Source organism: Malania oleifera, chromosome 4 (assembly GCF_029873635.1).
Source record: "Malania oleifera isolate guangnan ecotype guangnan chromosome 4, ASM2987363v1, whole genome shotgun sequence".
Lineage (NCBI taxonomy): Eukaryota > Viridiplantae > Streptophyta > Magnoliopsida > Santalales > Ximeniaceae > Malania > Malania oleifera.
Window position 1 is genome coordinate 58,842,500 of NC_080420.1, and position 13,346 is coordinate 58,855,845.

General features: G+C 33.9%; 1 protein-coding gene across 2 annotated transcripts; it reads right to left on the reverse strand.

Annotated features, from left to right (window-relative positions):
• Window positions 1–1,243: 1,243 nt before the first annotated feature.
• Window positions 1,244–11,258, reverse strand: LOC131154043 (MACPF domain-containing protein At1g14780). Of its 2 annotated transcripts, XM_058106516.1 has the most exons (8): window positions 10,631–11,258; window positions 10,287–10,528; window positions 6,600–6,801; window positions 6,397–6,471; window positions 6,056–6,239; window positions 3,003–3,172; window positions 2,739–2,803; window positions 1,244–2,212 (listed from the first exon to the last, which is right to left on the reverse strand). In XM_058106516.1, the coding sequence occupies exons 1-8, from the start codon at window positions 10,877–10,879 to the stop codon at window positions 1,561–1,563; spliced, it is 1,839 nt and encodes a 612-aa protein (XP_057962499.1). In that variant the 5' UTR covers window positions 10,880–11,258; the 3' UTR covers window positions 1,244–1,560. The 2 variants fall into 2 exon arrangements, with proteins under 2 accessions (XP_057962499.1, XP_057962500.1); XM_058106517.1 differs by lacking the exon at window positions 6,397–6,471 and having other exon boundaries at window positions 10,631–11,178.
• Between the last annotated feature and the right edge of the window lie 2,088 nt (window positions 11,259–13,346).

Genomic DNA, 13,346 nt, shown 5'->3' on the forward strand with positions numbered 1-13,346 from the left:
GTTTCTTTTGCTTCCGCATGTAATTGTGGTGAGAGGAGGCAACCATAAGATATGGAGCATGTTTTAAATAAAGGAGATCTAGCTGCTGATGTATGGAGTAAGGCTTCGATGGAGGTAGGTGTACCTTTCCTTAGGCAACAAAGTTGGAAAGAAAGAGTCACATTCGATACTCTCCATTGGGAACATTGATGGGATTGATTCCTTATTTAGTAGTTTGGAGGTTGTGAAGAAGGAGATGTGTGGCTAGAATAGAGGAGAAATCGGAGAGTAGTATAGATGTGTGGCTGTCCATTAAGTATTGGATGGAGGTTTTGAGTAAGAACGTGACAAGAATGACTCAGTTAAAGGATGCAGATGTTCGGATATTACAGAATTTGGAAGTGCAAATTGAGAATAAAAGAAATAAAACTATGCAAGGTGTGAGATGGCTAGAACCGAGGCAAGGGAGGTTGAAACTAAATTTGGATGGGAGCAGTTTTGGAAACCCAGGACCAGCAGGTGGTGGTGACATCCTTAGAGACTACACATGTTCTTTTATTTTTGGTTTTTCAAAATATTTTGGTTCTTGTTCAAATAATGAAGTTGAATTGAAAACTGTGGTGGAAGGAATAAAGATTTGCAAACATTTGTGACATACCAGTATTGATATCGAATGTGATTCGAATATTATAGTAATTTGGATAAGATCCAGTAAGTGTTCCTTGTGGTATTTGTGGGATTTTTGGGAGCAGGTTATTGGTTTATTATATTGGAAGGAGTAGATTTTTTTATAAATCATTTGTATAGAGAAGGGAATAAAGTGGCAGATGCATTGGCTCGACAAGGTGCTATGTGGAGAAATAGTTTGTTTACAAATAATAGCAAACTTCCTAGAGTTATCAATAGTTTGTATAAACTTGATAAGATGGGTACGACTTATATGAGATATGTTTAGATGGTTCTTTTGATATATGTTTGTTTTATTTCTTTTATTTGGTTTGATGCGTGTGAGGTTTTATTGGTTAGTAGGTCCTTATTTTGATTTGTTTGGATTTGTAATCGTGTTATGGTTGCATGTTTGTATTGTTTTTGGGAGACCTTTAAGTTTTTTTCTATATGTTATCTCCATTTTATTTGTCTTGTAACCACGGTATTCCCCCGCCAAAAGTAAGGGATATTAATAAATAAATGGAGGTGTCGCTCTTCTTTAAAAAAAAAAAAAAAAAACCAAACAATAATAATCATTAATAAAAACAATAAAGGATTTAAAGTGAAAAAATGAATAATCCAAAACTTTTGGCCTTCCTTGAGGTCTTTGTGTTGGCTCTTGAGTCTTGACAATTCATTTGACGAGGATTTTCCCTGTCTTTTTTCTTTTGTACATAAGGATTCTTATATCTGATACTAGAAGCTAGCCGCGGTAAAATGCATATCATTTCACACCAAATCAGAAAAATGGCCATTTGAAACATCTCCCTTGCTCATTCTCTTCTAAGTTCTTTATTATTTTCTTGCATGTTTACGTGCATTTTTCTGACTTGAGATGAAATTAATGCATGCATCCTTAAGGGAATTTTTAATTTACGTAGCCGCCTCCTCTGATCTCTCAGAGCACACACTCAATAATGAGAACTTAACGTGCAGGCAAATCTTCCCTTTCTCCAATTCCATCCTCGCCCCCGTCACCAACCAATGCCCCGGACCGTCCTGCGGACCTTTACACAACTGAGACATATCCACCACCTTGAGAAGCTTCTGCGTCTGCGCCTGCACCTGCACCGGCGGCCCAGTCGGAAACACGCCGGAGTCCACCACCACTGTCTGCGGCTTCTCCTTCTCCGAGCCGCCGCCGGTAATGGACGTACTAAGCGTCGAGAAAAAGCCCGACCGCTGAGAAAAGTCCGACGAGCCCTGCGCCCACCGAGACTGAACCACCGAAGAATCGGTGGCCTTGGAGAACAAGAGCCGGAGGTGGAGGACGCTCTTGGACGCGTGCTTTTTCACGTAGAGCTGGGCTCCGGTAATGATGAAGGCAGTTGATTCGCCGGCGGCTGCCCACGTGGGGTCGTACTTGACCGGGGCCGTGCAAATGTGAGAGAAGTTTTTGCGTTGGATGGGTTCGAAGTATCGGTCGTCGGCGATGTGTTCCGACGAACGCCAGATTGGGACGTCCTCTATTCTGTTTTGGAGCATGAGGGGGGTGTTCGATAGATGTTGGAGGTGGATGGCTAGCCTGCATAGACAAGCGTTGATCCTAATTAATTGATGCAATTTGCATGCATGCATGATGCTTACCTGAAGTTCACAAAGTGGCAAAATGATTTTTGGTATGCAAAATCAAAGGGAAAAGCTAGAAGGGAAATTATTATTTGGTAGCATTTTAGAGCATGAATTTTGAGACTTGAATTTAAATTTATTATTTTTAAAGATAAATGAATATATTAAAAACACAAGAGAAAACTAAGCAGAGACCATCTAAGCAAACAGCTTAATAGTAATAAGAGATGGCTCTCTCAGAAAAAAAAAAAAAAAGTTAGAAGATGCAGATTTGAATATAAATATATTTAAATTTGATAAGAATTAAATATAATTTAATATTATGATCTATCCAAATTGACACAAATTTAAATTTCAAATTTCAAATTTATAATCACAAATGTGAAGTAAATTTAAAGCTTTAATCAAATATATAAATATGAATATCCAAAATCAAAAACCAAACTGAAATCATGGTTAAGCTTATGGGCACTGCTACGTACCTATTGCATTTCATGCCCTCGAGGTACAGCCGCATCCCTGTGACGGGTCTCTTCCCAACCTTAACCTGATAAACAAGAAGATTGAATTTGATTAGAATGTCAATTAAGCAACACAGAATTAATGGTAATAAGTGTATGATATAATCCTTGTGAAGCCATTATGTTATATATATTCCTTTTGTTTATATATAGGACTGATTTACTTACTATATGTGTTTTGAAGAAGAAGAAGAAGAAGAAGATGATCAGTGAATGGATCTGTACCTGGGTAGTATTTACATACAGTTTAGGGCCCATCAAGTTGAAGTGGAGGGCTGGTGTTGGAATGGCCTTGTTTCTGAGGGGCCCCAAGGGGAGGTCATTGTGAATAGGAGCCCAAATCTTGTGTGCTTGGAAGTCCAGAAAATACTGCAAATCTGCTACGGGAGGCTTGTCTGCGTTCCCATCACCATTTAAAAATATAATAAATACTCAATCGCAAGATAATAATAATAATAATAATAATAATAATAATAATAATAATAATAATAATAATAATTTAAACCATAAACGTGCAAGGAACAATTTTTTTTTATGTGAGAAATTTATAGTCTATAAATTATAAAATAATAGGTTAACACTTAATTAGTACAATGAGATGAATATTTCAATATGGGTCCCAATAATTTATGTTGATCTTAGGCCACTTTAATGGATTGAAACATTGACATTATGTGATTGGTGACTTCTAAATCTCATGTATATAATATATTTGATGGAGCAAATATTTAGCAACATATTTTACTAGGAGAAGATCAATGCCATTAAATCATCCCTAAATTACTAATATTTCATGGCCATATGGAGTTGGATGTAGTTGACACACGCTTGCAAAATCAAAATGATAAGCGTAGACGCATACTCTAATAGTCAAGAAGCTAGCAAAGGTTTAATAGATGATGGAATTCAGCAAATCAAGTGATTAAGTTGTTGACACACTTTCTAAAGAGATCCAAGACGTATACCTGGAGTACAAGTAGTACTAGCTAATCGGTTAATAAGTAATTAATGAAAACAAGAGAGTGGTGTGAAATCTGTTGTGTATAGTTATAAGAGGAAATAACTATATATTGAAAGGTCCTTAGAACCTATACTTCATCGAAATTGACTATTGAGCAAGACAAGCAATGAGGCCTTAATAACAACTAACAAAATGATGTTCAGGGTTAAAAGTCCTAATAGAAAAAGAAGTTGGCACTTGGAAAGGTGGCATCACACCAACCATTCTTGCAATAATGAGGCTAATTGTAGAGTTATGCCCTATATAATGAAATTTTGAGCCAAACTAGGTCTTCGGATCATTTGTTATCTTAAAAAAAAAAAAAAAGTGAAAGATGTTAAGGAGATAGTTAGCTAGCTAGAAGCCAGTTTAGTCAATAAAGGAGGTTGGAGATACCAAATGCTCCTCTCCCATAAGAATACCCTAGATGAACTCCTATGAAAAAAAAATCATGCATGATGCTCCACATAGTCTTGGATGCCATTATATATCAAGCTTTTGTAGCAATGCTCAAATATGCCACCCTGATATGGTACCTAAACCTTCCACAAACCTTCACTAATGGTTTTGGATAATTATCCAAACTTCTCCAAAACTCACTTCATCATTGGAAAAATAAGGAAGAAGTCAATTGTGAATCTAATTGTTGTAAGGCACGTGCACCAAGAATTTCTATTGCGCCCAGATGTTCAATATGGAGAAACCATAAAGACTCAGGTTTTGAACTAAAAAGTTGCAATGGGTTCTTTAATAGACAACATTAAAGAGTAGACATTTAATTTCTCTCTTTTAAAGACTTCGTGACTCATTTTCTTGTTCATGCTGATGATGCATATGCCTTGGAGAGCTAGAAGGCACAAAAGGGTATCTCTTAGTAGACAATTGGGAAGTACTAAAACAATAGGTTGAACAATTGTCATGCCTTCTTCATCCCAAAAAAATGATTATTGTATATTAAAAAAAAAAAAAAAGGAGAAGGAATAGCCTAAGAACTTATACTACAACATCTTAAATGTACTTAGTAAAAAAACCCTTATGCAAATTCAAAGTGGTAGTCCCGAAGTAAGATCAATAGGGAAGATTAGGGTCAATGCTACTATATGAGGTAATTAGATACAAATATTGCTAGTTCTATCAAGATTATGATAAAATAAATGAAAGTTAGAACTTAAGTGATGAGATAAGTATTACTTTAGAGCTGGATGGTCATAGGAAGGTATGGGCTAGACGACTCTTGATAGTAAAAGTTAATGATAAATGTTTGCCAATATATGACCTACTATATATGTGGTCTACATCATCTATAGAGGTCTAGCTAGTTAGGAAATATATCCTCTACACTTTGAAACATCCCTCAAAAAAAAAAAAAAAAAAAAGAAGGAAACCTTAATAGGTTGGTCAACCACATTGTAGACTAGCTTGGAGGGAATATTTCAATATCCTAAAAAATACCAAATGAAGTTGATCCCAACCAAATGTGTATGCAGGGTCAATTATAGTAATTTGATTGATTTTATGATAAAAGGGGGAATTGAAACCAGCAAGGTCAAGGCATAGGTCTTGTTGGAGATTGACCCCCTCTCAAACCACAACATCATGTTTAAATTAGTATTACTGGCATAATAGTACCCTAGAGCCAATTTGTATAGAGATATCTACCATTATTTTTTTGTTTTCAGTCTTGTGAAATATTGTCTACTTTGAAAGGGCATGGAGTGCCAATGAGTATTTTTTTTCTTTTCTTTTTGACGTTAGAAGATGGAAAAATCCAAAACCAATTAATTACATGAGCAAAGTCTTAAATGATATAAGGGAAGAGATACGATATAAGGGAGATATGGACTTGGAATGAGACGTTTAGCTATGTGCTATTAAGGAAGTGCTAGTTGATTGTACCTTGTATGCCACCACAATGGGATAAATTTTGTCGTTATGATTATTGTCAAAAACCAACAAAATTTTAATTATTGGATTGCACCCTTTGATTGGTTAAGTAGCTAACACCCTTTTTTGAACTGGGAAGGAAGGAAGCATCCAGTTGTATAAGTGCAAATTAAAAGGTTCTCATACACTCAAGTATGCATAGACTTCATTAATTTAGGTATACTTCTCTTCCATCAAAATCTAACTAATTTGACATTATCAAAGCCTCCTTTAACCATTTTTTTTTTTGGCAGATCATTCAATAAACAACCATAAGAATCTTGTGAATCAACCAACCTAGCATTATATATATATTTGTATCAATAGTAATTATGGGGAGAAATTGAAAACTTACATCGAAGATAGAGGTTGATGGCATGTGATAAAAAACCTATGCCCGGAACACGTTTAAGAAGAGAGGTAATGGGAATGAAGTTGAAACGAATTGCATCTGGCATTGAAGGGACTGTAAGAAGCCATTCATAGTGACTGTTAGCTGATACATCTCCTCCCCTCCTAGAGCATATGACAATAATCCCCTGAAAAAATAAAAATCACGAATGCTTACTTCTACTTATAATTGTTCATGTTATAGTGTTTAGTTTTTTAAAAGAAACAATTAATAATCTGTATATGCAGTAGTTGTTTAAGAAGGGCAGCCCCAATTAAGCTTCCTATACATGATTTCAAACCTACATCTTTGGCCGTGATTGATGAATAAGTATTGATGATGCCAAGTTGTGGGTTGAAGACATTAAAAGCTTGTGGTGCCTGAATTAAAATAAAAAGATAAAGTAAATATGATCGATACTATTGAAAAAAATATACAATTAGAAGCTAAAAATAAAGTATATGTTATAGGAAGGATGTTAATCTAAGCAAGGCGAAGGCTTGAGTACCTTGCGCTTTTGTTCTTTTGTTTTGCAATGATGCGGGGAGTAGGTGCATGTTCCATTAAATAGTTGATCTCCAAGGTCTTCCAAGTGTTTCTTGATCTCTGATGACTCCAAGTTAGAAGACTTCTCTTGTCTAACTAGCACAATATCTCGACCTCCCATGCTTAAGCCTATGATGATGTGCGTCCCATATGTCTTGATAAATCTATATCAAACATTGCAAATTTTATGTACAAAATGTAATGTAATGCATGTATTTAAAAGAAAATTTTACACTTTATTGTCTATTTTTTTAAAATATTCTTAAATCGATATTAATTGACTAGTATGCTTATGCAATACAAAAAATAGCAGGTTGATCTATTTAGCATTGAAAAAAAAAATTCAATTTCTATTTTTAGTTTTCCAAATAATTAAAAAGAGAAGCCTTATTTTTATCTTTCTAGCATTTTGTATTAAAAACTTGAAAAACATATTTTAATCTTAGGGCCGAGTATGTTTTCATATCTAATGTACATCATTTTCCAAAAAAATAGAAATATCATGAATGCATTTGCATAAAATGGACATGTCATGGACTATACTAACATATATATGTCCAAGGATTCTTGAAAAATGAGTTGTTTTAAGTATTTAAATATGTTGTGAAGGTTGAATTAACCATTAAGCAGTCAATTCTTCTAAACAGTTAATTTTTTTCTTCTTTCTTTTTGTTAAGTTTTTTATGCTACTTTGAACTGTACATAACGTGTTCGATATATAATGCTTCAATTAGTGACCCACTTCCATATATGCAATTATGTCATGTATTATTTTTTACTAAAGAGTATGATTATGAACCTAGTTGATGACCAATACGAATGTTAATGACATTAGACAATTAACGAAGAAAGCTGACTCTCCTAATTTTATATTTATGCGAATTCCAAAGCTCTAGCTTTGCAATTAAATGGTTAACCCTATAAGTCCATGCAACAACTAAAATGAAAAACCTAAATCTTCCAAAGTTACTTGCAAAATACAATAATAATTATCGAATTTAAATTATACATATATACTATGAGTAAAATTTGGATAATAAGCTTATTTTGTTGGCTCTTATTAATAAAGATAACAATAACAAATATTTAATATAGTGTAAATATGCACTGCCTTGTGTTATCATTTATTTAAATTTGCATTATGCCTCAAGTTTTTGCTGGGATTATAAAAGATTTTTCATTGAGTATATAGATAGTTGGGAGAATATATCAAATATATACAAAAATATTGTAAGCATGCATTACATACGCCCTTTTTTGTTAGAGGATTAAGGGAGTGAAAGACATTTGGAGGGAGACTGACATTTTACTTAGAGGCTACATTTAAAACTTGTTAAATTGTAGATTGAGATTTATATTGTGTAAAATAATAGTTAGATTATGAAAGAATCATTGCTACAAAATTTGTGAAAAATGAAATATCTATTATCAATGAATGATAATTTTTTTAAAAAATAAAATAAAATCTAGGATTAGAAAATTTTAATACAATTATCAGTTTCAAATATTAAAAATTTAAAACTAATATTTTATTTAATTGGCATTGAAAGATAATAAAACCGTGTTACTGTGATTGGATTGCTAGAATATTGGTGTTTAGATTTAGGTGTGTCGAGCTCAAAACATTCAATAAGCTAAAATATATGATTATTGTGTGTTTTTCTTTTAATGAATGGATGGTTAATAAATATAAGAATTCATAAAGAATATTTTTTCGATGATGATGCTTATTTGATCTTTATTATTAAATTTATATAAATTATGTGAATTTTATTTAAGAATTTTTATTGAGACCGTCACACACAAAGATAATGAATTGTGTGAGTTAGTTAATTAAATGCATAGTTATATGTGTTTATGTTTGATAATGTGAGCATATTGTTAATAAAAAAGCATATAAAGATATATATACACATTATGCATAGAAAAAAGTACACATCTAACAAAGTTGAGTACAATTTAATAAGCAAAATACAAAGCATTTCATGTTTGAATAATAATAATAATAATAATAATAATAATAATAATAATAATATGCCTTAAGATCAACCGGGTAAGCTCAAATGGTAAGGATGACTTGTGAGTTTGGTGATCTGAAAGTGAATTATCAGGGATGCATCAATGGGTGGGCTGCTTTCACTACCCGGGTTTGGTGGTGTACCATAACGTCTAAAGTGGCATGATGATGGTAGGAGTCCTTAGGTTATATATTAAAAAAAAAAATGCGTTGGAGTAATTAACCACGATTTGGCATAGAATTTGAATTTTTTCTTAAATAAAGGTAAATTGAATTAAAACACATAAATGAATGAAACTGACCAAATGGAATTAGGTGTAAAAAGCTTGAGGCATGCAAATGGGACTTTCATACTAACTTTTAAGTGTCAACTAATTAATGTGTCAAAGCGCAGCCGTAAGAGTACTGACTTTATTATTACTATTTCTTTTAAAAGCAATTACCTGCTGCAGCTTCAACAACTCTTTACGTCAACCATGTGGGTTTCAATTGGTTGCACATGCCAGGGAGAAAAAAACTGGAATTTTCTATTGTTTTAATTGACCAATATTACCAAGAGGAGATTTGGTATTGCTTTTGACCAATATATATATATATATATATATATATATTTACATAACCAAATTAGGCTTTAGGTAAAGAGAAGATTTTTAGTAATATACTATGTATTTCTGCATGCATAACATTGCACAACATTGACAATTTCAAATATTTTGTGTGCCCATTTTGATTTTTGACATTATGACTCTGAACTTTCAAACCAAATGCAAATTAAAGGAGAGATATCAAAGAAGGGAGGCCCAGCTCATCAATTCTCTTCATTTATGTGGCTTTTCAAGTTAGTCTAATGAGACTTGGTCTATGTTGCTAGATTTACATTTTGAGTACACAAAAATAAAGACACATAGATTACTAAATATTTTTAATAAATTCATGCCAAATTCATTTCATTAGCATCTACACCAAATTATACTTTATATTTGTCTCAATCTATGCACTAACATGACCCTTTTTTTCTTTTTCTTTTCTTCAATCGTTAAGTTTCAAATATTATGCATAGATATTACAAGAAACACTCGCTTAAAATTTAAAATTCATTATATATATATATATATATATATATATTATATACAAAGATAGTGTTAGCATTTAGACCCATCAACTATGAGCTATATTTTAAAGTGAGGCACCACCATAATCGTTAATATTATAGACTACGACAAATTTCAAATCCCGTGAGTAAAGTGATCAAATCTTATATCGCACTTTCTTTAAATTCTAATGATGACCTATAATTGCGCGTAAATGATTAGAGGGTTTATTTTGAAGTGCTGGGTCTTGTAAGTTCCATGCCAGCATAAAAGGTTTCAATATTAAGTTAAAATTTTGGATTGAAAGTACTGCTATTTTATATAGTTGAGTTTTGTGGGAGACTAATACAAAAATAAAATATAAAAAAACAATAGTTGCAGGTTCAAACAAAATTTCCTTTGAAATTATTTGGCAAACAAATTGACCAACCAAACTTTAGCAAGAAGCAATTAAAGGGATGTGTCAGCAGTGATTGGGACGGCTGATACACGTGAAAAGATATGGTTGGGAGGGTGAAACGCGCATTGGGATGTGACGCACCTGGCCAGACCGCATGGGTCCCAAGTGGAGGGGACCGCGTCGCGGACTTCCTGGGAGAGGGCGAGGGGGTAACGGTCGAGGTGGAGGTTGAAGAGGGTGATGAAGTAGCCGTCGAGAGCCAGGCAGCTGGTGTTGGCGGCGTCCTCCGCCCACGACCCGCTCTCGAATCCAAACATCGCGTTGAACTCCCCCGACGGTATCTTCCCTCCCACCGAGCTTTTCCCGTTGAAGAATTCCGACATCTGCTCGCACGTACGTACAAATTTTCATATATATATATATATATATATATATATATATATATTAAGAATCTAAAGAGAAAGGAGCTATATATTAATTATAACCTGATTGAATTGGAGAACGTCGGATCGGTAGCGGGTTCGCTCGCCTCTGTCGCATTTGATGTCGACGGAGACATCCTTGAAGGCTCCGAAATTGGGTACGAGGAGCTCTTTTTTTTTCGACTCGTTGAGGAGCACTAATCTGTGGTTTCCCTTGCAGAAATCCAGCCGGAAATCCGACGTGAAGTCAAATCCTTTTCCCAGGCTGTTCACTGCCTTCTCCACCATTGTTTTTCCTTCGTCTCCTCCCATCTCTCCCTCTCTCTCTCTCTGCAATTTTTTTATTTTATAGGCGGTGATGAGTTGGGAGAGATTTTGGGGTTGTACTTTGAGAAAGGGATCGAATATAAGGAGTGATTGCTGATTGCTCTCTCTCTCTCTCTCTCTCTCTCTCTCTCTCTCTCTCTCTCTCTCTCTCTCTCTCTCTCGCTCTCGCCCTCTTTACACGTAACCTTTTGTAGGTTGAGAAGGAAAAAAAAGGAGCGAATGGAGAGAAGGTCAAGGAGGAGTTTGTGAGTTCTCACTTGGATTTCATGTGGAAGAGGGTGGGATGCAGGGCAGCTTCCTTCCACTCCTTAGAAAATATCAGTCATATTTACAATATTTTTGGAAAGAATAATTTTAGATATTCATTTCATTCCAAAATCCTCAAACACTATTATAATAAATTATATGATAGTCGAGAAAGAAAAATCGGAAGAATAATCTATTCCAACCACCTATGTTGTTGTGTCTATTTTGCAAAGCATGGGCCTAGGCATCATGTTTTAGGCTGAGGGCCCACATAGGAAAAGATGGCACAAGCATGGACCCACCTGTGTTCTTTTAAGTATTTTCTATTTTACCATATATATATATATTAATCAAGGGAGGAGGCAGAGAGCGCAGGCCTAGGCACTTCTAGTCTTCTATATATAAGCCCACAACAAATTGCACGATTCTTTGTAATGAAATAAAAACAATTATATATATATATGGTTCTTATTCCTGTTGTTTGAATTTGATGCACTCAAGTAAAATAAATTAGTCTAGTCAAATTATAAAGCAAGTTGCATTCAAGTAATTTGTTATTCCCATTGTTTGAATTTGATGCACTCTAGTACAATAATTTGGGAGAGGATTCGAGTTACTAATTAGGTCCCGTAAGGCTTCCACCAAGGCGATCAACATTTATTAGTCTTGAGATTGTAATACCATTATTCGTTGCATCACCATATAAAATAAGTACTTACTTCATAACATAATTACTTAAAATGTTCACACATAACTCACTCATCTTTGACATAAAAAAAAAAAAAGGTACTTATCTTTTTTTTTTTTTTTTTAGTCAATTGTAGCTCCATGTTGAACTTGAGCCACACAAGGGAGATAGTTTATTTTCCATCACAACTTATTTGTATATTCGATTCCCCATCTCATCACCCTTTTATGATTTGCAAATAAATCATTTTTGAAAAAGAATGTGATGTCTTACCTCCAAATCTATATTGAACTATGAATACTTATTCTTTTAAAAATGGTGATATATATATAAATATCCAATGGGGTAACAAATATTAGCCTAAATCTGAAGACAATAATCGGGCAATTGCACAATTTAACGGAAACTAATGACGAAATTAGAGACACTTAAAGGGAGATCATAAAATATTTGCAATCACCCAGCAATAAAATTTAGATTGAAGTCTTTAAATATCATGCAACTCTTAGAATAAAAGCTTATTGTTAGCCTAACAAAACTTAATCTCATTTTGATAATGACAAACAAAGGAATCCAATTGTGCTTTCAAGTGAATTTACAGGTATTATATCTTACAGGTAGGACTACATTTAAATTTAAACGCCATAAAGAAAACAAGTAAAATGAAGAATGACTAGAGCTTGGATGAAGATCAAGCTTCAAGACATGAAAACTTAGATTTTATTTCATGTGTAATGTAATATAAGTCTCATGTAACTATTTCTCAAACTTATGCTTGTTTGTGAAGCTCTTATGATAAATAATTGGACTTAGAGACTTGTTTTAATAACTTAGAAAATATTTTTTTCAAAGTCCAATTATCTTTTTAAAATAATACAAATAATTTTTGGAATAAAAAATAAAAGGAAAAAGGAAAAATGAATTTCAGAATGTTTGGGCAACCGAGGCTTGAAGCTCAGTCGACCGAGACTGCAGGAAACTAAACAACCTAGCCTAGCATCAATGAGTTCGGGTAACCGACCTTATGGTTCAGTCAACTGAATGGGTATTGCCATTGTTAAAGCCTAGATAGTGTTGGTTTGGGTGACTCAACTGAAAGTTTAGTCGACCGAATAGGTTCAAGAGACCAAACCCAAAGTTCAGTCGACCGAAAGGCTACTGCTTATTTGAAATTCATATTTTTAATTGGTTTGGGCAACCTAACTCCTAGTTCAGTCGACCGAAGTGCACGATAAAATTTGCGAACGACGCGATTTCTTTCCGTTTTCGATATATATTGTTACCAAAATTCGGGTAAACGGTCAGAATTCAAACCTAGCTATATAAGGCTAACCCTAATCGTGTTAGGGAAACCCAATAGCTTGAAAAAACATTGATTTATCTTTCAAAAGCTGTTGTGCACCGTTCGTCTTCGCTGCAAAATATTTTATGGTTTTTACACATCAATTTCTTATCTTTCAATCTAGAATACCTAGCAAGACTCTTGAGTTTTGTAGCAAATTATTTTTGAGAGTATCC

What these genes read in the sequence shown, in the direction of transcription:
- LOC131154043 (XM_058106516.1), bottom strand. Translation starts at nt 10,879, where the DNA reads ATGGGAGGAGACGAAGGAAAAACAATGGTGGAGAAGGCAGTGAACAGC. An exon ending in CAAAAGAACAAAAGCGCAAG is followed by an intron (nt 6,472 to 6,599) that starts GTACTCAAGCCT and finishes ATTTTAATTCAG; the next exon opens with GCACCACAAGCTTTTAATGT. An exon ending in CATCAATCACGGCCAAAGAT is followed by an intron (nt 6,240 to 6,396) that starts GTAGGTTTGAAA and finishes TTATTTTTTCAG; the next exon opens with GGGATTATTGTCATATGCTC.